General features: G+C 32.9%; 1 protein-coding gene across 6 annotated transcripts in view; it reads right to left on the bottom strand.

Annotated features, from left to right (window-relative positions):
• RPGRIP1L (RPGRIP1 like) overlaps positions 1-25,629 on the bottom strand; it is a 105,957-nt gene that overhangs the window by 78,890 nt on the left and 1,438 nt on the right. For all 6 annotated transcript variants that reach the window (XM_079118520.1, XM_079118521.1, XM_079118522.1 and 3 more), the window contains exons 2-9: positions 24,359-24,450; positions 22,474-22,618; positions 18,933-19,231; positions 15,042-15,144; positions 13,579-13,722; positions 3,564-3,669; positions 1,537-1,683; positions 187-260 (exon numbers count right to left, since the gene is read on the bottom strand). In XM_079118520.1, coding sequence (XP_078974646.1) covers positions 187-260; positions 1,537-1,683; positions 3,564-3,669; positions 13,579-13,722; positions 15,042-15,144; positions 18,933-19,231; positions 22,474-22,618; positions 24,359-24,443 — 1,103 coding nt within the window. In that variant the 5' untranslated portion in view covers positions 24,444-24,450. The remainder of the gene's footprint in view (positions 1-186; positions 261-1,536; positions 1,684-3,563; positions 3,670-13,578; positions 13,723-15,041; positions 15,145-18,932; positions 19,232-22,473; positions 22,619-24,358; positions 24,451-25,629) is intronic.

Raw genomic sequence — 25,629 nt, 5'->3', positions numbered from 1 at the left:
GCCAAAAGACTACTGCTCAGGTTGAAAAAACTTACAACCAATGCCTTTTAAGCTTATTTTTCTTTTATGAAGTAGATGTATTTCCTGTTATCTGTTGTTGATTCTTTGATCAATATTAGATATTCTGACAAATGTTTGATATAAAAAGGCTCAGAGAATGAAAGAACACATGGAATCATGACTTACCTGTTATAAAGTTTATCGTAGTTTTCCTTTAAAAGTTCCCGTTCCTTTTCTAAATCATTAATTCTATCCTGTAGCTAAAATTAAAAGAAAATTATACATTAGGTGATTATCATATAAACTTCATGGAGGTAAAAAACCATATGAGAGGAGGATGGCTTGTTTCATTCTTGATTTCTAAATTGCAGCTGCTAACTACACCACTTATACTGTCTGCATTTCAGTCAGCATTGGTATTTTTCAAGTTGTTAAATAAACATGAAATTAATATTCCTGCTTTAATTTAGTAGAAAACGTATGCACTGCTTTATGGCAACATGTTCCAGAACTCAATAAAGAATGTGTTAAGAGCTTGCTGTTAAGTCCTGGGAAACAATATTTTTCGCTTTTCACCATGAAGAATTCCATCATTATATTTGTTTTGTATTAATTTTCACTTGGCCCATAAAAAGTAAATGAATTGCCTTTTATTTAAGCTCACTGTTCAAACAAATTGTACCAGTCACTATTTTCTCTGAAGACACAGTTTCTCATGTTACCTGGAATTTACAAATAACCAGTAGCACACCTTATGAATAAATGAATAAATAAACTAATAAAATAACCTTGGAATTACACCTTTATCACTAAAATGTAGATTTCTTTCCTCTAATATTTCAAATTTTATTCATGTGTATTTTGTAGTCACCATTTTCCCCCATGATCAGAACACTCTTAAAATTCATCTCCATTCTCAAAATTCTCTTCTGAAGTTAGTAAGAGACAGTAAAAGAATCTCCCAAATTCCAAACACAACACAAGCATCTTATTTAATTTCCACTGTCCTTGGGAACAAGTTTCATGATGAATATAAGAGCATAGGAAAAGATGGTGAGAGTTGGGAGACATGAGTAGCAACAATAAAAGAAAGAGAAGTTTTCAAATAACTCCCTAGAAAAAAAATTGGATAGTTTCATGGAATTGCTGATTTTGCAGAACATAATATCATCTCCTCTGAAACAGATATATTCTTACAATTTGGTTTTGGTATCTCAAATGACTAATGTCACAGTTGCAAAAGTTAAGTTCCATAGGTAATTTGTCATCAGTTTAAAAGTGTTGTTTTCATTTCACTCAAGGATATTTAATCCTTTAGGAAAACAGTGAATCTCAGCACATTTGCAAGTATTGTTAAACACAGATTTGTCACTCATATATTGTATTAACTATTTTATTTTGCTGTGCTCAAAACACCACCCATGTTGCTTACAATTTTAAAATAAATACAATCTTGAAATGTTTCTATTTTACATATTCAAACTAGCTACAGAGAAGTTTAAAAGCAACAGATGGCTAAACTCTTTGGAAGATTACCTCTTCTATTCTTCTTTCAGAAAATGTCATGGAATGTAACTGTTTTTCAAGGCTGCAGCATTTTAAACGCTGCTCTTTGAGTTGCATATTTAGCTCATCTCCATTTGCCATCAAGGCATCATGACTGATCCTGAGAGTTTTTTGCTTCTAAAAAACAAAAAGAATTTTTAAACATTATTTTTGGATGATGCCTTAAGTAAATGATTACAATTCTGTAAGTGAATTTACCCTTGAAATTCACATTATATAATTTATTCTCTACATTATAAACAATGTATGTGAGCTACTTATCCACAGATGATGCTCTTAAGTGTGACATGAGGAAGAAAATAAAGGGTTATCTTAGCACAGAGGCACATAATACGAACTGTTCCTGTCCTTTATTTGCTCCTACTTTTTCAATTGTTGATAGTTAACAGCAAGTAAATTGTTTTTAGCAATTAAATTTTTTTTTCTTTTTACCACAGTTAGAGTGGTTGGACGTGCTGTCTAAAAATGCTGTAGGGCCAAAAATGCTGACCACTGATATTCAAAGGGTAAGGATGTGCTACCACACTGTATAAACAACCATGGATAAATAGCTTTTAATTTTAACACTATGAAGGTAAAATTCAGTTCTGTAAAACAGTTCAATTTTTCTTAATTCTTAAAAAATGTTCTATTTATGAACATGATTTATATTCAATTACATATACTTAAATGTCATATATTATAGTTCTTATATAAAAAGGTAATCACAATTAGAGTCTTTTCATACTACTGAAGTTTTTATTTATTTATTTAGTTCATTTAAAAGAAACATGGTTACTAAGCTACTTCAGGTTAATTGTCTTGTTGTCTTTATGCAATATCATCTTTAGCCAACTTCTGGGCTTCCCATCTTGAAGCTGTTGGACTTAACCTCTCAAATCTACTCTATGTTAATTGCCCAAAGGAGGTACCTGTACCATAGTGGACACATGTTATTATTGTCATATAAACAAATACCTGGGGTCACTATTAAATGGAAATCAAAACTGATAAGAGAAAATAAAATCATTTTTCAAGTCCTTTTGTAATTCCTCACTTTAGAAATTATTTTCGACCACATGTATTTTTCATTTCTCCTTTTGTTTATCTGCAGACAGCACTGTCATTCCTGCTCTCCAAATAGTATCTCTTATAAACTCACACACTTACATAAAAGGTAGTGATTACTTGGCATTTCAGGAAGTTCCTGCAGGATGGAAAGCGCTGCATGGTTGAAAAATATTTATCTATTTAATGCAATAGTTGAATTTAGGCTTCAGATGACCCTATTCTTTGCATCAATTTACTGCTTTTCTTGTCTCAGTACTTCAAAGAAAGTACTGCTTAATATAAATTCTGCTCATCTGGAATGTTTTGAAGTTCATTATTTCCAGAATCTATTCTAATTATACAGTGCCAATAAATAGGAACTCTCTGATGGCACATTCATGTAGGGTCATAGTCACTGTTAAAAAAACTATGGGGATGAAGAATCCTAAGTGCTGTCACACTGAATTGTTAAGGTTTAAAATAAAAACATTGATAACTGACATTATAGATACTTGAATTTTCTGATAATGTTTGTGATCAACCAAACAAAACCAAACCAAAGCCACATCAAAGAAGCATTTAACAGAACGTGGTTATTGACGTATTCATATCTCTGGTCTATATATTTTATAAATATTTAGAAATGTATGCAAATATAGTGGTAGCTTCAGTGATATGAGCCTAAATCAAATTCAAACAAAAGGAGTTAAAAATAAATTTTCATGGCATGAAGTGATTTATGAAAAATGTGTTTAATATTTTAGGATGATATAATATTGATAAAAATCTAGGCAGTTAATTATTTCTTTAGTAATTAAGTTGCAAATCAGAAAAATACATGAACAGGAATTATACCCATGTGAGAATAAAAAAGAATGATTTTTAAAAATCACTTTTTTGTTATGACCATTTGAACACTGTTTTTTGAACATTTTGCATCTATGCATAATAATAAATTTTCACAGTACCTCTTGAAGCTGAATAAACTTTCCTTCCATTACTGAAAGAGCATTGCTTTTCTCCACCAATTGTTTATGAAGCTTAATCATTTCTACATTATCTCGAATATTTGACCTTCAAAATTGTGTTTAAGAAAAAGATAGGAGTAAAAAAAATAAAAAACAAGTTAACAGGTGGAATCACATATTTTTAATTAATGTTACTTAAAAAATGTGTATTTATACACTTGACATATTGGTTACTGAAGTTTTTAGAATTATTACAAATAAAAGACAAATTTATTACTTAAAAACCACCAAGTTCATTCTTGAACTTGCATAAACACAAACACACTCTTGAAGGTATTCCTCAAAATTTATGACAATGTCACCTTTATAAAAATTGATATGGATTTAAAATCATTTTAGAGTGTCCTAAAAGATGACATGAAAGTCATTAGCTTTTAGCACAGCAATGGTTCTACCATCAAACTTTGCATTTATTTTAGGGCTATCATGTTCCCTTTTCCCTAAAGGAAAAATATGCAATACAGCCATTCATCTTCTTACCACTCCCTCGAAGCAAATAGTATCATAAGATTATCATTTATTGGAGTTTCCTCTTGGTGTTTAAACTTTGCAAAATATTTCCAAAAAAAGTGACTTAGCATTTTATACTAATAATGCCCAAAGCTGGCATTTAAATATGTTGCAGATGTGCCTTTAGCTGTAAGAGATTATTTGATGTCCACAGGGTATACAGAAACTCTATATGCTGAAATACTATTTTGTATTTTTCCTACTGAGATTAAAGCAAATGTAGAATTTAACAGGAAGATCTTGTTAAAGGTTAATCATAGATCTAAATGAATACCTGTTTTTTAAAAGACATTTATTTTCCTGACAGAAAAGGTTTCTTAATTTGTCTTACATTAAAAAATATTTCTTAAATTGTTAAACTTGACTTTAAGACTTCATTCTTTAAGAACAATAAATGTAAATTTTTTCAAATTCAGAAAATTATTTCAGTATTTAAAGTAAGCAATTTTACTTCCAAAACTTATCTAGTATACACATATTGGAAAAATTGTCACAATGCCCTACTGGAACCAGAAAATGGACTACAAAGCTCACACATCTGTAAACCAGCTGAGGACTTGAAATACTTAATTTTCCTCTTTGATATTTGAAAGTTCATTGTATTTTGGCATTGGACAGTTAGTTGTCCTCACACAGAAGATAAACAAGTCCAAGAACCTGGATTTTGCCCAGGGTACAGTCTTAACACAATGTTAAAATAATTATGTGTCTAAAACATGTTATCTAGCAGTTCTGAGCACATATTCAACAGTATGCTCATTGTTATTCCTTTCAACGTTACTTTTATTCACTAAAGAATGTGGAGAAAAATATATTTTAAATAAAGTTTAAAGAAAATATTCACACTTTCATATTTAGAAGACGAGATATAATTTCCCTGTTTTCCCCAGACTTACTGTTTAGTCACTCAAAGATGAGTGAAGTTTATTGATATAGAAGGACAGAATGTGATTCAAATAACTTTAAATCTCTTCTTATATTTTCTGTTGTCTCTGATTTATTTTAATATTTCTTTTTGTAGTGCTAGGGATCAAACCCAGGGCCTTGCATATGCTAGGCAAAGTCTAGGCAAGGCTTTTGATGTTTTGTTTTAAAATAATATTTTTAGAAGAATCAATATGTTTGAAAAATGACTACTGCTCACTGTTAGTAACAAACAATGAAATCTCAACAATTCATTCAGCCAAAAGGGTCATAGAAATAACATGTTTTAATCTTGAATTTTTTGTAAGGCAAAGAAGAGTAAGCATATTTCAGAAAATTTCAGTGGTTCAATTGGTGAAAGCTTTCTTGAATACTTCCCTAAACTTCTTTGGTTTAACTTTCCAAAATATTAGCAAGGAAAAGTAACAAAACATTTTATACTAATAATGTCCAATAATCGACATAAATAGTATTTAGAAAACAGCAATTATGGGCTGGGGCTATAGCTCAGTTGGTAGAGTGTTTGCCTTGCAAGCACAAGGCCCTGGGTTCAGTCCCCAGTACTGCAAAAAACAAACAAACAAACAAAAAAACACAAAAAGCCCAGCAATTATAATATAGCACTTTATCAGTTTGATACCCAGTACCCCTATTCTGGAATAATGCAAACTTTCAAGTCTTTAATAATTATTTTTAAGTGTCGGTTTGAGGGGTTTTACATGTAGTATTTATTGTTAGGACTGTACGCTTTTTGAGGATAACAATATGAAGAGAAGGGTAACACGTTAAGATAAAAAGTGCAGGGTCAGAGTACATACAAGTTAAAACCAGCAATGTGATGAATATGGTGTGGACTTTAAGAAGTTAATACGATAAGGGCTGGGGATGTGGCCAGCGGTGGAGCACTTGCCTAGCACATCTGAGACTGTGGGTTTGATCCATACCATCACCATTAAAAAAAAAAAAAGGAGAGGAAAAGATTCAGTGAAATCATCTGAAACCTGACCAATGACTCAACATTTTTACATAGATGAAATATGGGAAAAAGATAAAGGTAGACGTGACAGAGGGCAGATGTCAGTAAGATGAAAAGGAGAGTGAGAAGGATGTTGGAGGCAAGAGGGAGCTAGAGAGTTATTGCTAAGTGACTAGTCACAGACATTGAGGCTGTGGGGTAAGGTCTCAGGTTGGTCTCCTTTAAAGAAGAGATGCAGGGCTAATTTCATGAGCAAGAATATAGCACAGAGAATCCCAACATCAAGACAATAATTAAAAAAAACTATGAACAAACTGCAGAGAGATAAGTAGAGGAGAGGGAGGAGAGCAGAGGCGAAGTGCAGGGGACTGAATTAGAGTAATTATATTCCATGATTTGTGATTATGTCAAAATGTATCCTAATGTTCTATCAAAAAAACTAAAAAAGTAAAAAAATATTTTAAATGACCACCACACAATATTTTTACCACATAATATTTTTATGCCCTCTTCCACCTACTATGACAGGAACACCAAATCTCCTGAATGATGACATTCTAACAGAGGAACAATACATGGTAAAAATATTCAGATGAACTCTGACATTCATGCACCAATTCGTACATGCTACATTACACATGGTGAAATGATTTGCAAACAGATACCAAGCACATTAATTAAGTGCTTTGTAAAAATAAATTTCTCACATTTTTCAACAAGAATTTTTGAAAAAACCATAAACAATTAAGTTGGAAAATGCTGTTTCTTTTTCTTTTTCAGTTTTACAGACATGTGATTTAGAATTATGATCAAATCTTTGAAAACTATGAGAAGAGTTGTTGGCCCATCTCTAGATTAAAAACAAACTGAAATAAATTAGATTTTATGTTGAAAAAAGTAATCCAGCTCAACAACCTGTGTGCCAAGTTTCTCTCATATAATTTGAAACAGTCAAGCAATAAACTCTGAAAAAGGAATTTCTAATGGAAGCCTTAAAAACACTTGACTCCAGCTTTGCTACTGGGTGCCATAATAAATCCAGAAACTTAAAACCTCAGATACACTGGAGAAGGAAAAACTTTCAGTAGAGCTATGTAATGTATAGTCTAATATGAAAGCTTAAGAAGCAAAAATCTTTGCTCCAGCGAAAGTTTCATATATTTCATTCCCCAGGCAATCAACTCCCCTCCTCCACCCCCATGAACATTTCATTCTTTGCTACAGTAAGGATTATGAAACCTAAAAAAAGTCTTCTGGTTTTTTTGAGACTAAAATGTTATAGTATTTAACACCATTTAGAAGAGAAGGCTCTACGACACAGAAGCTTGGCTGAGATTCTGAGAACTAGTTAAATCAAATATTTTATGAGATCGAATGTAGAGGATCTTTTTTTAAATTTTGTTTTTAGTTGTAAATGGACACAATACCATTTATTTATTGATTGACTAATTTTTATGTGGTGCTGAGGATCGAATCCAGTGCCTCACATGTGCTAGGCAAGTACTCTGCCACTGAGCTATAACCCTAGCCCCCAGAGGATCTTTTTGAGAAATAGTTTTAGGCTGACCAAATCTGGGAGATAAAACTGAGAACAACCTTAGGGTCGGAAAAAAAAAAATCCTTTTTTTTTTTTTTTAAATAAAAGTCAGACTCTGTAAGTATATTGTTGAAAGAAATGTAGGCCATTCATAGTTCTTATTAGAGATACACAGGTAACAATTACTAGCAAGGGTACCACTTTTGAATAGAACTACAAAGACTGCTAGTAAATGGAATGGAATAAGTTTCACTAAAATAGCCAAGGAAAGTCTCTTTGAAAGGTAATGGTTTTGCTCAGAACTGCTGCTTGAGACTACAGGGCAAAACAAGGATCTCTGTGAGGTCACATGCAATGGTCTGTGGGAAGCTGAGGCAGGAGGATTGTAAGTGTGAGGCCAGCCTGGTCAACTTAGTGAGAGACCCTATCTCAAAGTAAAAAATAAAAAGGGGTAGGGATGTAGCTCAGTGGAAGAGCATCTCTGGATTCAATTCATTGTACCACACGGCAGGGGGTAGGGGTTTAAAAAAAAGGAAAAACATTTACAGAGGAAAAATGATTGTGTATATTTCCTTCTGTATCATAACTTCCTGTGATCTTGGGTCAAAGTATAAATCAGAACTCAGTACTTCCTTACTGTTGCCACCACAGGAAACTGAGGCACAGTACTAAAGTTCTCTATATGCATATAATCACATTCACATGAAAAAAGATGGGACACTACCAAAGGCTGTTTGGGGTCAGCAGTAACCCAAATCCTGGCTCATCTTCTTAAAAGAACCATGTTTAGGATCATGTTTATGAATTTTCAACTAGAGATTTTACAGAAATAGGAAGGGGAATCTGGGACTTTTATTCAGTATTTCATAAACCCCAATGGGAAGGGTTGATTTATTGGCAATTAAATTACAGAAGTAGGTAGGGGCTGGGGTTGTGGCTCAGTGGTAGAGCGCTTGCCTAGCATGTGTGGGGCACTGGGTTCGATTCTTAGCACTGCATATAAATAAATGAATAAAACAGAGGTCCTTCAACAACTAAAAAAGTATTTTAAAAGAATTTAAAAAGTGAACTAAAGGTTTTGTATTATTCTTATTTTATAATATGATCATGCCACTCCTGTGCACTAACATATGCTGTTTCACAATTATCAGAAGGAATAACTGATTTGATTATAGGTCTTTGATGAATACAAAATGTAAATAATGATTAAATTAAGAAATACAGATTACCACTGAGTAGGCAAAATTGTCCAGAAACACAAGGTCCCTAAGGAGATAATCATTGTTAATTACAGAGTAGGGAACCACTCACCCATTTCAATCTATTCATTTTATAGTTTGGGTAGTTAACTGATGCTCAGAGAAGTAAAATTTGGCCAGATTCCTTAAATGACAGAGCCAACACTCAAATCTAACTTTAAGGAGTACATTCTTCCCATTCTTTTAACTTGTTTTCTTCTAAGATGTTCTTAAGTGTAACTCTCCTTCACTGTCATGTATATATTAATACACTAGATATTATTATTTGTGACAATTTCAGTGCTTTGTATAAAGTATTGGGAAAATATGTCAAGTGCTATCTAGAAAAATCTTAGATAATATTAATAATAAGAAACAGGAATAAAAGAAATTGTATGAGTGCAATAATTGTCACTGAACAAATTCTAACCTATGCAAAATGACAGTGAGAGCTTAGTGAATACATTTTTTTAAAAAGACAGGTCATCCCCCTGTGTTATAATGTTTGCACGGTTATCTCTGGCCGTAGTTATCCTTCCGTCAGACAACCAGATGTGCCCTCTCAATTAGGGGGCTGGGTAACCAGGCAAATCCAAATTGAGGAGCATTCTGCAAACAACTGTCAATGGGCTGGAAAAAAGCAGGGAACATTCTAAAATAAAAGAAACCTAAATAACATGACAATTAAATACAACACCTGGCCTCTGATTGAATCCGAGATCAAAACAAAACAAAATATAACCCGTTACTCAAAAAAACAAAAACAAAAACAAAAACAAAAAAACAGCAATAAATAGCATTATTGGAACAACTGGGGCAACTGTATCATCCATGGTGAAATTTTAGAATGGCTATAACATAGGGTGCCCTTGTTCCTTGAAGATATGTGTACAGAGGATGAAATAACATATGCACCTAACTCTCAAATGGGAGAGGGAGGAAGGGAGAAAAGGAAGGAAAACAGGGTGAGAGAGAGAGGGGTGCAGGGAAGGGGTCAGGAAGGGAGAGAGAGACAAGAGTGGAGCAGAGGAGAGAAAAAGCATGCATGCACAATGCAGAGGCAGACTGTGGCACATTCACAGATACGCTAAGAGGTGCAAGATATGTGAATGCTCACTCTACCATTCTCTCCACTTTTCTCTCCACTTTTGCTGCTTTTCAAAATGAAAAGTTGGGGAGAAACTTAAGAGTGCCAGAAGGTAATCCTGCATCTGTGCACAGGAGAAAAAGAGATAGCCTTTAAAGTCAAGCTGTTTCTTACAGCAGGGCTGCAATAGGCCTTTCAGTTCTAAGATTTGACAATCCGCTGTCTGCCCGAGAAGAGGGCAAGTCAGAATGTCTAAAATATACATAGGTTAAATTTCCTCCACTGGGACATTATGGCACTTACATGATTTTTAATTAAGAAGGTAAACACCTTAACATTTATTTGAAAAAAAACACAGCACAAACCAGTTACACACTTGCTAAGAGTATACATATTTCTGGAGTTGAAAAAGTCAATAAAAGGTAAAATCATTCTGATTTTAATGTTCACGTACATGTGTTCACTGGTTACTGCTTTGCATTTAATTTAAGACAGCCTTTTTAATAAGCAGAAAATGTGCATTTTTATATTGTTTAAATTTTAATATGGATTTTTGTTCAAAACAACACAGACATTCAGGCTACTTGTAAATGATACAAGATTTTTTGCTAATGAGGCATTATGTAGAACATATGCAAAAATCACAACTCAGTCTTCCAAAATAGACCACAACAACAGGAAAAAACATGATTTTAATAAAAAAGAGCAGCACTGGGCTTTTACTTCAAAGCAATTAAGGGCTTTGGATAACCAAAAGTTTATGTCAAGCTGATGCCAAACCAAACTGGTCTATTAAACACATACTATGAAGAGTTTCTGTAATATTCTATGAAAAGGCTCTTTGCCATAAATATCAAGCGCTGCCATTCTGAAGATTACAACTATGTTAGGTTCATGTTTGAGAACAAGGGGTCCAACATCCAGATCAGACTTCTAGAATTTCAAATCTGAAATAATGCATCCGTGAAAGAGAAGTTTAAATATGTTTTCCATTTTGTGATTTTTCTCTACAGTAAATTATACCAAGTTTTATATTCTCCCTAACATTTTTTTCAACAGTTTTCCATTAGTCTCAAAAAATTGCTGTTATACATAAAATTTTGAGCTACATGTAAACATATTTTTAAAAAAGCCTTGAAAGTTCTTTTTTTAAACTTATTTCTTCAGTTTCAAAAAGTATTTCAAGAAATGATATGCTACTCCAATACAAATATCCTTTTTCTAAGGAAATGACATGTAAATTTTCACTTTTATAAATTTAGTGAGCTAGGGCACAAACTGATTTATTTCCTTGACCTCTGTAACAGAAGTTCCTTAATACCAATTTTGTTTCTACTTTTAATTCTTGGTATCACAGAAAAGACTGCTTATTTTGTTTATGTGGATACTACAGCCCCCTGAGGAAGGCCTTTGTTTGGTTTTTAAGGTGCTCTTCTATATGTACATGTTGGTACTCTTACTGGAAATATTTATAGTAGAAAAGCATGTGTCCTTGTCTATCACTCTCTTTCTGTTGCTGCTCTGACCTAGGATTGAAGGACTTTTGAATCTCCTTTTCAATTAACACTGAAAGTCTAGCTCAGAGATGATTATATCCATCTGGAAAGGGGATCAGTTAACATAGTCCATCCGACTGTCTGGAAATACGAGATATAACAAGGAAGGTACTCTCTGGTAACCTTGTGCCTAATTGTTGACTACAGCAGATAGGGATGGGCCTCAAGCTTGAGCTTGGCTTATGTGAACTTTTGTATTTAGATAATGTCTTAATTATGGCTATTGGCAATTATATTAAGAACATCATATTCAGTAACGGCGTCTTGTTCTCTCTGGCGCTGTATCTTATAATGAACCATTTCTTGGTTTTCCAAGAAGGCTAAATCTAAATCAGTTACTCTTCCTAGGGAAACATGGGTCAAATCTAAATAATCAAACTGATTTAAAGTTAGCATTCAAATCAAATAAAATTTAAACATATTTAATGCAAATTTAAATATGTTTAGTTCAAATTTAAATATAATTCTCAAAAATATTCATGTTTCTTTTGTTGTACATTTAGGAGAATATATTATGTCACTAGCTATTAGGGTTTCCTAATATAATTCAGTTTTACACATAAATTATTAGAGGTTATACTAATCTTCTAAATTCTTTTTTTTTTTTTTTTTGGTTCTAGGGATTTAACCCAGGTATGCTTTACCACTAAGTCATATCCCCAGTCCTTTTTATTTTTTATTTTGAGATAGGGAAAGTTGCTTAGGGTCTTACTAAGTTGCTGAGGCTGGCCTTGAATTTAGGATGCTCCTGCCTCAGACTCCTAAATAGCTGAGATTACAGGGTGCGTCACTGTGCCCAATTAAATCTTTAAAACATAAAGCTTTGGTTATGTTTTAGCTCACTCTGCATTTTTAAACAAGTCTGATGATACGCATCTTTTCTTAGCTTCTTCATATATTACCATGTAAGGTTAATGTGATAAAAGAGGGTAAATACTGAATCTGAAAAGAAAAGCTAGGAAATCTTTCTTTGTTTTTCTAAATAAGAATCTGACCACACAGGCATAACATCAGATACCTGGAAAGGGGAAAAACAAGTGGAACTAGGTCTGGTTTGAAAAAAAAAAAAAATGAGAGTAATGAAATTCAAAAGAGATACAACAACTAAATCCTAGGTGTATTTCTTATTTAGATTCCACTTCAAATGTATAGTAGAAAGACATCTTTACAGATGTTTGAATATAAACTGGTTATTAGATTATATGAAAGAATAGCAATTAACTTTGTCAGGTGTGACAGTGGTATGGTGGTTATGTTTTAAAAAATTCCCTGTCAGACAGAGATCATACTAAAGTATTTGAGTGACATATCTGGCTGAGGCTAATTAACTGAAGAAAATAAAGGTGACAGGGTATATGCAATAAGATTGGTAACATGTGAATAATTGTTAAAGTTGAGTGATAGATTCAATATGCTACTATGTCTTGTTTTGGGTATGCTCAGTCAAAAAAAAAAAGGAGAAGGAAAATAAAAGAAAAAGACATAACGGGAGAAAGATAATTCAAGAAAGAATGTGGCAAAAGGGTAAAGTCTTGTTGAAAGCACAGTGTCAAAGCATAAACACTATACTTTATAAAACGTCCAAAATGCAATGGTGGCAATGCCCTTTAGGGCAACTACTAAAAGATCCCATCATACTCCAAAATAATCAATAGATCAATTCCAACTTTGGATTTTAGGAGTGGTAACATCTTTGAGATCACAAACTGTAACCGTATTATCGAATTTACTTTACTACCTTTTAAGGTTGAAAAAAATTTTAAATGTGCCAGACTTATATACAAGGTAAATCAACAGTTGAGATCTTATACCCCATACTTCTTTCAGAATCTACAATCACATGATATCAATTTCCTGCAATTTTAGCAAACAAAGCAAATAAACAGAGAAAAGACGACGAGGGCAGTTTCCACCCATCAGAAGCCATAAGGGGGCAGGTTAGGGAAAACAGCTCTTACATGAGAGTTGCTGATAGCAATTAGTAGGTCTAAAGTATGCCTATAGGACAAATGTTAAGTAAAACCATGATTTTTAAGTAGTCTAGATGAATTTATCCTTTTATGGCCATGATAAACTATTTTAAACTAATTCTGACCTTATCAAAATGGTATTTCTGTCTTAACGTACCTTTGATCTGTAGCTTGCTGTTCACGAAGCTGAAGAAGAGACAACTCTATCTCATTTTCTTTCCTCCTCAACTGAGTTTTCAGGATCTCGGCCAAGTGCTCCAACTCTTCTATCTGGCCTCTTTGTGACTGAATAACATTTTCTCTGAAATAAAAAGCCTTTCTAAGAATCTGTAGTTGAGGAAAATCTGTAGTATTTAAGATCAGTGCAAAGATATTTCTTCACAATAAGGAGCAAGCAAAAGTTAAAAAGTTTAGCTTAATTGCCTCTGCACATAGTGAAATAGCAGTAGATTGAATGTGATGATTTGGAAATACATATGGAACAATTCAAGATATTGCTTTTTACAAGATAGTAAGGTAATGGACTGGACTTTGGTTTAATTCAATCGAGTACGTATTGATCACCTGTTGCGCACTCTACAATCTGGTCTTCAGATTATTAATGTGCCTTTCTTCTTTCATATATGCACATCTGCCTATATATATCACCCAAATTAACACTTCAGAGAGGATGGCAGGAAATTTGCCAAACATAACTTAGTGGTCTCTGGCATGCATTTATCTGTCTCTTCCATGTCTGGCAGTATCCCAGCATAATGAGCCTCAGGAAACTGGTACGTACTCTGGTTTTTCAACTGATTATCAGGTAACAAGATTATGTCTAATCTTTTATTTTCTCACAGGCTAATCACTACTATAACTGATATTTAAAATATTCAAAAGGAAACATTTTAGGCCCATATTATTCTTAAGCAACTACCTAAACTATCTACTTTTTGTGTCATGTTCTCTTTCCTCATTCAGTGTTGTTGCTTTCTGATAATTCAGGTGAACATCTATAGATAAGATAGAACCTTATCTTCATTTGTGTGACTCAAAGACACTGAAACCAATAAGCTTTGATTAACTGGGAAAGAAACCTAAATGTTACAGAAGTAACTTTTTTGAAACCATGATATGATGAAGAATGCAGTACCAGAGAATCAGAGGGAAACAATATCTGAAATCCATATGTATCTGATAACTTCAAACTTTTAAGCCACTCCTCCCAATTCCTTTTTATTTATTTTTTAAACCACAAAAAGGGCTGATTCAGGATCTAAAAAAAAAAAAAAAAAAAAAATTACCTGTGATTTTCTGGGAATGAAAATGTTGCCTCTAAAGTTTATACTACTCTGAATGATTGGATGTCATGCCATTCCTTTGGTGGTAAAATTAGAATAAAGAAGACTATTTTATAAACCCTTTCATTGATGCAGTGGGTAAGTTATTCATTTCCCTTATTTTACTGAAAACATATCATATAATACCTGTTATTACTCCACAGAACTAGCTGTATTTTAGTGAAGCAAATTATTTAGACATACCCCACTTTTGTTTACAATAAAGGAAAGGGAGGGATCAAAATAAGACATGATCAATAAACAAAGTTCTAAAATAACCATGAAAAAGAATACATACAAATTTCTTATTTCTCCTCTGGCTTCTTCAAGTAAACTATTACCATATTTTGTAAGCAGAGGTTGTACAGTTTCTGCTACATCTACATCTTGGAATCTTATACCTAAAAATAAAGTAATAAAATATGATTATACAAGTGAAGTTAGAAAGATCCTTTATTTGCTATCATATTTATAATATAATAAAATCTCTTGTTAAGTATTAAGACATATGTGCTCCATTGTATGGAGAATTAGAAATACACTGCCAAAGGGAATATTAGATCTCACCTGCAGTAGGTATTAAATAAAATGCAGCAGCAAATGTTGCCCATTTAACAAATTCTACTATGGAAACTAAATTACCTAGGAATAATTTGGTTCAAATTAAGATTTAGAACTCCTTCAGTGATTTATGAAAAAAATTTCTGGTCTTTACAATGTAAACTAAAATCTGAAGGAAAAAGTTTTCAAAAACTTAGAACTTTTTTTTAGTGTTAATGTTTTAATTTAAAAAATTTTTAAATCAATCAATCTAATTCCTTGACCCTAAGTCAAAATGTTTTCTATACTTTGTTATTCTACCTCAATAAGAAAATTCATACTTAAAGAAAGGTGATTTGACAATATATTGATGGTATTTCTTCAAATAAAAACATTTACCTGCTGCACTTAAATTAGAATTTAAAAAATTATAACAATAAAAATAGTTATATATGCTGACTTAGCTACTTAGGAGGCTGAGGCAGGAGGATCATTTGAAACTGGGAGTTCAAGGCCTGCATGGGCAACATTAGAGAGACCCTGTGTCTTAAAAAGTTATATGCAATTTTGCAAGGATATTCCCATTATAAAAAATGAGATATACTTTTAGCTATGTTAATTACATTACACTTATGGAATAATTAGACTATTAAAGTTTAAGGTAAAGGATGCCAGATGAGAGATTTAAATTGAGAATAGTCCCAATCACAGATATAAAACTCTTTTCTTTATAAAAGTTTACTTTTGAAAAAAATGTGAATGTTATTTTATTTAAATTGACAGATAAAATTGTATTTATCACTTACATGGTTTTTTTTTTTTTTTTTTTTTTTTTAATTTTTGCAGTGGTAGGGATTGAATCCAGGGCCTTGGGCTTGCAAGGCAAGCACTCTACCAACTGAGCTATATCCCCAGTTCCCCATGATGTTTTGATGTACATACACACTGTTAAAAATTAGAATTTTAATTAGAATAATGAAACTATTTTTTGCTCTTTCCTATGTGTTCAATATCTACTGCTGTAATCTAGCTTAAAGACTAGAAAACGCTCTGCCTAAAACATTCAAATACTTTACTATGATGGAATTTGCCAGCTAAATTATTCTGGCAGTAATGCTAATTTTAAAGTTTTTCCTACATCAATCATGGGAAAACTCAACATTACCAGATTAAAAAAATACTCAAAATGTATCTCAAGATTTACAGTCTCATGGTGATTTGCTAATGGTTATATTTTAAAATGCATACACTTTACAAATTTTTGTTCCACTGGTTCTTCACAATAAGAATTGTGTTTACATAGTATCAACCACACTTAAGCCAGTGTTTTTCATCCATTATCCTAAGGCACAAATAGAAAATGACAGTTATTTGTACAGCAGTTTGGGGGTAAAGGCTTCCCATGGCTAGAGGGTTTTGGGTTCTGCTTCAGTCCCTGAAGGCTGAGATATTCCTGACAAATCTGGCCTTAGTCCCAGCCTCAAAGGCAGGCCTCAAAGGGAGAGCTGAGGTATCAACTTTGGTAAAGATGCCCCAGCTTTACTCAGAAAGACAGTGATTAAGAAAGTATTCATCACTAATGTTTTGTGCAACTTCCACATCCTGGATGCTGTGACTAGTAAAAAAAGGTCTGAGTCATTAATCGTGTATAATCATACAGAACAATTTAAGCTTTGGAGCCAAACTTCCATTAATTTTTTTTTTTTTTTTTTTTTTTTTTGCAGTGCTCTACCACTGAACTACAATCCCAGCCCCTCTACTGATTGATCTCTTCTATTTAAATAGTAATTTATATACTAGATTAGCTTGGCATTTTAGTCTTAATTTCAGACATTATTTTTATTTAGCAGACCTAAGAGATCATTTTGCCCACTTATATTCCCAGATGTCAAGACTAAAGATTAGAGGATAAGTAATTTTTTAAAGTTAAAGTAAGTTATTGTAGAGCTACAAAAGGTTGACCTCTTATCTAATCTGGTATTATTATTGTTCCATTTTATAGGTGGGAAAAATGAGGCTGAGAGGTAAGCTATTCTCTTCCATAAAAAAAGGTAATTAATGATAGGATGTATGTTCTGATTTATAATTCACTATGCTTACTTCGGTTATATTCAAAGTTGACTGCAATCTCACATAGTTAGGAACAGCCAACCCCTTTCATCCTGCAGCTGCCTCCTGCTTGTGTGGATGCCTTATTGACTTCAAAGGAACTCTATCTAGGGAATAGATAGTGTTAACGTTTTGGTTTGGAGAGAAAACTACAACAAATTTTTCTCCCCTTATGTTCATATGTTTTTTTTTTTTTCCTAAATGAATTGAAACTACAGTTTTGCATGATTTTTTAAATTCCTAAAGGTGTTTGATCTTTATGTGAAGCACATTCCAAACAAAAAAAATCAATTATTTCCTTCTTTAGTAGATGAAATTTTAAAAAACCTACTTAAGGGCTGGGGATGTAGTTCAATGGCAGAACGCTTACTAGCATGTGAAAAGCCTGAGGTTCAATCCCTAATACCACAAAAAAAACTTTTTTTACTTAAAATATTTATTTTTAGTTCCATTATAATAAGGTTTGTCTGTGGATAGAGAGAATTGAGAATTTTTATTAGAAATATTTAAGTTTATACTGAGTCCTATCTTGGCAATTTAATTGCTTTATAACCTCAGTAAATTCTACGTTACTCATTTTTAAAATGAAGGAAGCTATTGACCTGTGATTATTTTTACCAGATGGAAGAGATGTTTATAAAGGTCATTCTTTTTTTTTTTTTTTTGGTATTACTGGGAATTGAACCTACAGTCTCATGTATGCTAGGCAAGAACTCTACCATTGTGCTACATTCCCAGCCCACTTCAATACTTTTTATTTTATATGTAGAGAAAACTCAAGTTCAGAATGATTAGGAGACTTTTTTAAGGTCATCAGTCGTAAGTGGAGGAGAAAGAACCCAATTTTTTTTAACCCTTGATTATACACACAGTCCAATGTCATACTGCTTCCACACAATAAGAAAGATTTCAGGGGCTGGGGTTGTGGTTCAGTGGAGGACGCTTGCCTAGCACATGCGAGGCTCTGGGTTTGATTCTCATCACTACATGGAAATAAAAATCCATCAACAACTAAAAAGTAATAAAAGAAAGAGAAAAATTTCAATACCTTTTTGGTACCGGGGATTGAACCTAGGGTACCCTACCACTGAGCTACAGACCCAGAAATTTCTACTTTTTGTTTTTATACAGGGTCTGTCCAAATTGTCCAGGTTGGCCTCAAAGTTGGAATCCTTCTGCTTCAGCCTCTTGAGTAGCTTGGATTACAGGTTTGTACCTACCACACCTGGTCACTTTTGCAAATTTTATAAAAGGTTTTGGATGAAAAAGTTAAATGTGATCATTCAAAACAAGTGTGACCATATAAAAGCAAACTTGCTGATTTCCCCCACTTGCCTGAGTCAATGTGATTTCTATTCTTAATATAAAAAACAAAAAAACCAACTAAAATAATTTTCATGATGATTTTACCAAAAAACAAGGCCATAACTATTTTTCTTTTTTTAAAAACATGAATAATAAAGAAATAAAACTTTGTGTTTCTGTATAAAACAACCTATTATAGGACTTAAATTTAGGGTTTGATGAAAGTCTCCTTTACCTTTCCTGGGACATTCCTGTAAGCCTGCATTTTCATTTGCTTTTCTACGCCCAGTGTTAATACGAGATTGTACATAATTGTATGGCGTTTGCCTGTAACCCTGGATTTGAAGGTGCTGTTTGGCTGAAATTAGTTTGTTTTTGAGGGCTTCATTTTGTCTTTCAAGCTCATGAACTTTCTCTTGCAGCTGCTCAATCATTTCTTCCATCTCCACATCTCGTCCCAGCCGCTTGGGGCCGCCACCAACCCGCTCATATCTTTTCTTGTCATTAACTAGCCGTATTAACTTGGTGGCCATTCTAGGGAAATAATAAAAAGATGAAAAGGAATGTGAGAAGTCAGCATAAAATGCATTCTGTTGAAAGGAACATAATCACTGTGAAGACTTCAGTGCAGAACCTGAATAATAAATTTCAGGTTTTGATGTAACTATTACTGCCTGTGAAGAATCCTTTGATGATAATTGAAACCACTGGGCAACAATCTGCTTTATAGCACTGACAAATAACAGTTTCCTAAGGCTTATCATTTAAGGTTAGTAAAGAGAGGACACATATTTACTCCATATGTTCCTGAAATGCAATTTTTAACGCATGACCTTATATAGGAATGCTGTATGCACTTAAATGTAGTTACAGATCGTGGATATGGTGGGTTATATCTGCAATCCACAGTAAGTTAAAACTTTTGAAAAGTGTGTTCAGACTATGCAGCATTTAGATAATATACTGTTTTCAGATTCCGTAGGATTAAGATATATTATAAAAATTTTAGATTGCATAGATGCACACATATAAAGCTCAATGAAAATTTCAAAAGAAACCAAAATGCACCATTAAATCATGCTTAGTCTCAAGAAACATTTGTGTTTAATGGTAGAAAATAATGAGATGTAAAAAGTATCATTTTAATGCTACTTTTAAATTTAGACTTATATTGTAGTTTGACATCTCAAGAGTTTATACCTTTGATTCTTTTAAGTTTTGATAAAAACTGGTTAGACAGAACAAAAGACAGAAAGGGCACATGGGGGTGATGTAATATACACGTACGGAAAACATGCCTGACAGTGAATGGAAAAATCTTGGCAGGACAAGAAAGAAAAGGTGGCTTTGATGAGACACACAAGTTCAAGACTTTACAAAATTGGTCGCACATCTTCAATAGCTGATTCTAGTTTATAGTGAATCTATTTTTATAAAGGCCCAGACAGGAGATTGAAAATAAAAACACACTTCATTTTTCTTTAAATGGGGTTTGCTTTATTTTAGCATGGTTATGGACAGAAGCTTTTACTTAAGAGAACAAAAGTGAAATAAAAAAATCCTTAATAGCTTTGGGATGTTATAGAACAACCTTTTTTTTTTTTTTTTTTTGCCCTAAGCAGAGTCCTCTGTAAATGCGGTAGTAATACATGTCTATCTACACTTCTGGCTACTCGGCCTGCAGCATGTGGCATCAGGGAGAGCTATGCATAACATAATCAGTTAAGATTGTTTTCTCCTTCCCTTGAGGCACATCCATTAAGCATGCTTTATAAGGGATATAGGATAATAAAAACCAAGATCCAAGAGTACCACAAACACCCTAGTAAAATAATCAATGGATTAGTTCCTTTTCCACCTAATCCAGAGAATGATATATCATTGGAAAATCTGGCCAGGTATCCTAATCCAACAAAGCCAACTTCTATCTTGCCCCTTAATATTAGAGTTCAGGGTGCTGAGCTCCACCCAATATCCTATCCATAAAAATAAGGTAACTCTCCAAATGAGATGTCAACCTAAACCCTTGAATCTACTGTTACAAAGATTGTTACACAGAGATAGCTTATATTCAAAAGAAGGGAACAGATTTAACATGAAAAAGCACTCCATATCTAAAGAAATGACCCTAATTTTTATGGCAAGAGAAGCACATCAAAAATGTCTTTCCATTCTTTATGCTGATGGTCAAGCAAACTTTATCATGAAGTATAATTTTTTTGACTAGTAATAGAAATACTTTTCATGTGATTTGAACATTTTATGACATTAATGAATCCTAAGTGATGATTAAATTTGAGTATTTATTTAAAAAGGTGGTTTATAAACATCTATATTTATACAAAAGAAAGAGATACTAATTACATCTTTTTTTTTTTTTTTGCGGTGCTGGGGATCGAACCCAGGGCGTTGCGCTTGCAAGGCAAGCACTCTACTGACTGAGCTATCTCCCCAGCCCCAAGATACTAATTACATTTTAAGGATAAATTTAAACATGGGTTCTATCTACATATTTAGGTCACTGTCAGTGGTCTAAGAATGAGGAAGGAATTTAGAGTTTTGGGTCAAAGAGTTCATGAGATCACTACTCTCATGGCTGAGTTAAATAAAGTCCCAGGAGGTTAAATGACTTGAACATACCAAAGGCTAGTGGCAGAGAGATAATGGAATACACATATACGACTTGACTCCTAGCCCAGTCCTTTTCCCATGAAACTATAGGACTCATTATTAAGTTATTTTTTATTTTCTGGGTAGGACAAATTACCAACGAAGTCAAGGTTGTGAATTCAATTTTTTTATTGCCCAATTAGGTTTACAGAAAAAAATATTTAGTGGTCACAAACTACATGCCTCATTCTGCTTGGCTGACATGGATGTTACCGGACAGAACGGGGTTCAGGCAAACTCTGAGAACTTTTTGAGATCATGACTTAAACACCAATTTGAAGCAAAAGGCCTGCACTAAGCAGGTCAGTGAGTTGCTAAAACAAAAGTCCACAGAGTAGAAAATTGGAGTCACCTCTTCAAAATGAATTCTAAGCAGAAAAAAACCCTATCTTCTTTCTTTAGTGACTATCTCACCTTTTCTTTGAACATATATCATGAATAAGAATTGCTTGTGCTTACAAATGTGAATGTACTATTTTATTTTTAATGTCATACATTCAGAAGATAGGCACAGTATTTCTGAATAAGAAAGAATTAAAGAATATCTATTCTTAAGACATCATTCTTGCATAACTTTTTACACATAAATAAAAAATGACAATATTTTTTCAGCAACAGTGGAGACTCTTGAAAATATAGACTAACCCAAGCTAAGTTAAATATGTTCCAGAGACTGAAGTGCTGTTTTCACTAATAAACCCCATAAATCTTAAAGGAACATGCATTCTAACAAGTTGTAAGAGTTAATTACTTTTAAAAACTTTTATTTTAAAAACATGACATTTTAAAAACATATGCTTTGGCCATTTGCTTATTAAACTATAAATATGAAACCAAAAGTTATTTATAGATATGATATACTCATGGTACTCTTAGCTATTAGCTAGCTCTCTCATTCAAATAGCAATTTCAGACATAATAAACACAATCTTTTTGGCTTATTATTCTAGTTTGTAAGATTTTCCATTTTTAAAAATTCTATTTATTTACAACCTGCCTGTTCCAAAAGAGATTGAAGGTGGGGTTTTCAATTAAGTTTATAAAAAAAGCATATCCTCCAAACGTTACAGAGTCAAGAAAAAAAGCTAAAAGCTTTTTATCATAACCTTTTAATTTTATCCTCTTGCTTACGGGCATGCTGTTTAAGTAAAATGTTCTCATCATGCAAACGCAAAAATCTGTCTTCCAGTTCTTCACGACTGACACGTGATACAGCTTGGCGAGACTTCATTGTCCGTGTTGTTGAAGTTTCTGCAAAAAATGCCAAGGTAATTAACTATAGGATTACTTAAACTACTCTTTAAAAATGATAACTATTGGTATTAAAATAATCTCTGATGTATTCAGAATTTTCCTTTGTGATCTACAATGAAGATTTCTTTAGAAATGATATACAACAATTGTTCACAATAAAGATGAGTGAGAATAAGAATCTTTGTGATTAATACTTTATATATATAGAATTAGGAACTTCAGCAACAATAGTATTTATTAAAAAATGTTTTCAAATAATCATTCTTTCAGAATATAAGATGGAACTCTGATTCAACAGGCTTTTCAATTCATATGCTGAATGCTATAAAAACCAAGCCAGAAAAGTCAGAGTGTCTGGGCTGGAGGTGTAATTCAGTGGTAGAGCATTTGTTTAGCAAACATGAGTCCTGGAGTTCTATCCCTAGTGACAAATGTGCATGCAAACACACATGTTAGAGTGTCTGAAAGTATTTATTTATCTATTTTTTACAAAGCCAAGAGTTAGAATAATTTGGTGGCCACAATAGAATTAAGACTTTTTTGGAGTTATGGGTGTTCAGCTTTAAAACAAACTGTAATATAAGACCAACCCCTCTCCTTAAAACCCCTAAAATTTAAAAATTTGTCACTGGAAAGCTTCACAGGTCATTTTTCTATAAGTTATTTTAATAGAACGTTCACACACTTTGAGCATGCATATCTTTTTACATATGTTTAAATTCGGTACTTTCCATATCATTGTGAAGTACATCAGTTTTCCATAATTGTTCAATAAAAATGAAGAAAAAAGTGACAGAGATTAAAGTGTGATGGTGGTCAAGGAGGACAAAACAGTATGAAAATCCAATAAATAGCTTTGTAGTCTTAAAATTTATTTGTATTTGAATACCTGATACTCCCTGAAAGATCTAAAGCAAAGCTTACACACACTATTAACTTTTAACAATAAAATCTATATAGTCAGATTTATCTTTTTTCAGTAAATAATACATTAGCCACCCTTCTGAGGTAGTTAAAGGTAGTCATTTACACTCTTCTGATTAAAAGGTACATGAGGATTCCCTAGTGGAATATATTTTAAATCCCTAGGCTTTTCAATAGCAAATGTGCTGTCACCAGAAAGTATGGCTGACACATTATTCGTACACACAAACATAAACATTGCTCTATATTCTAAATTTTTCTTTAAAGCAGTGCTTTTCTTTCTCAATTTGAAAGTGCTCTTTAGCTCTATAGAAACCAGTAAGTGATAAAAGGATAAAGAAAACCTTTAATGTATATTAATTTGATTAAAAAACTATCACTTGCGTAAACAAGCCATTTTGAGATACTCTACTTGAAAGGCAAAAATTTTTAAATATGGCATTTCCTCCTGCATAAAATTTAAACATAAAGAAATGTTTTAATGGTGAATGTGATTTAAACCAGGCAATTCAGTTTGGAGGCATGATACTCTCTATGTAGTTTCTACTGATGTGTGGAATTTTAAAAAGATGATTTATAACAATTCTTTATCAGAACAGAGGGGGATCTTGCATTTGCTATGAGCTGTTGATAATTGATGCATGCAGTAAAATACCATATGTGTTCCAAACTCTACATCTTGTTTAGTCCAATCAAGAGCTATATAGTTACTTAAATGGTTTGGGTTGTATGAATATCAGAAATACTTTAAATTAAAAGTAAAGAAATCACTGATCAAAGTTCATAACTGTAATAAATAGCAGCTGGTCTTACCTTGTAACCCTCCTGCTCCAAAGAGGTTTAGACCTATATCTTTCACAGGCAGGTCTCCCGCAGTCTCATCAGTTGGACCAGACATGGCCTATCTGTGAGAAACAAAAATTCAAATAAACTCTTTCCAAGTTATTACATTAACCATGCAATGGAATGAACCAAATAAAACGAATAAGGGACTAGAACTTTAATGGACATCTTATTGCCCACATGTGCTGCTTGAAGAAGATGAAAGCTTCTATTCTAAAAGTAGACTACATTCAATCATGGAGACAGTGTTTCTTTCAACAGTGTATTTCCTATAGTTTGCTTAGGAAATGAGGTAAGATTATCATCCTTCCTTTTCTTTTTTTCTTCTATCTGAAACAAAAACAAATTTTAAAATTTAAGAAATACTTCCTTTCCATAAAAAAGCAGGCATCCTGGAAAAAAAAATCAGGTCAGGAACTTAATCCAAATGATTGTTCTATTATTTAACTACTGGTCAAATCATGCAACCTATTTGAATTTCAGTCCCTTAATTTAAAAAATGGAGTAAATAATGCCTCAGAGCTATTCTAAAAAGTAAGTGAAATGGCAAATTGCAAGCATTTAGCACATGTGCTGGGATGTCAATGATACTGGAATATTAATTTTTTGCTTGATGCACAGATGAGTAGGCAGTTTCAAGTTTTGTGAAAGTGGTTTCATAAACTCATCAACTGGAATTGCTTTTGTTATGTCTTGCCTTTGTCTTGGGACAAAGGCCTAGGTTTCAGGGATTAGCTACCACTAAATATATGTTATCCAGCGAATTCTAGCATTTTTACAGTTTGTATTCTTTAGAGATATGCCACAGTATGTCTATTCTACATGTGGATGTGAATGGTCCATACAATTTCTCGTAAGCAAAAAAAGGAAAAAAAAGAATTTTATATTTTCATTTTGATCTACCTAGGAAGTTAAATGCAAACTGCTAATAAAGATGCCTTAAGGCAGAGGTTTTCAAGTTCTATAATGTTAAGACCAATAAAGTAGCAAGCTTATTTGTCTTGTTTGCCTCTTTATTCTTGGAGGCCAACATAAAGCTTGGTACATTCAGAGAGCAGGTATTCATTGAATAGTTGTTTGAATGAATGAATGAAGTTCATGGAGCTTTTAGTGTCAGAAAACCCAGATATGTTTTACAAATTTTGTACGTATATGTGTGGATGCAATATGCTTTAGGGGGTGGGTTCATAATTTTCAAGGTAACTAAAAAAAAAAAAAAACATTTTTGTGTGACAGAAACA

Source organism: Sciurus vulgaris (genome assembly GCF_902686455.1).
Source record: "Sciurus vulgaris genome assembly, chromosome: 17".
NCBI lineage: Eukaryota > Metazoa > Chordata > Mammalia > Rodentia > Sciuridae > Sciurus > Sciurus vulgaris.
This window is presented reverse-complemented; position numbering and strand designations above follow the sequence as displayed.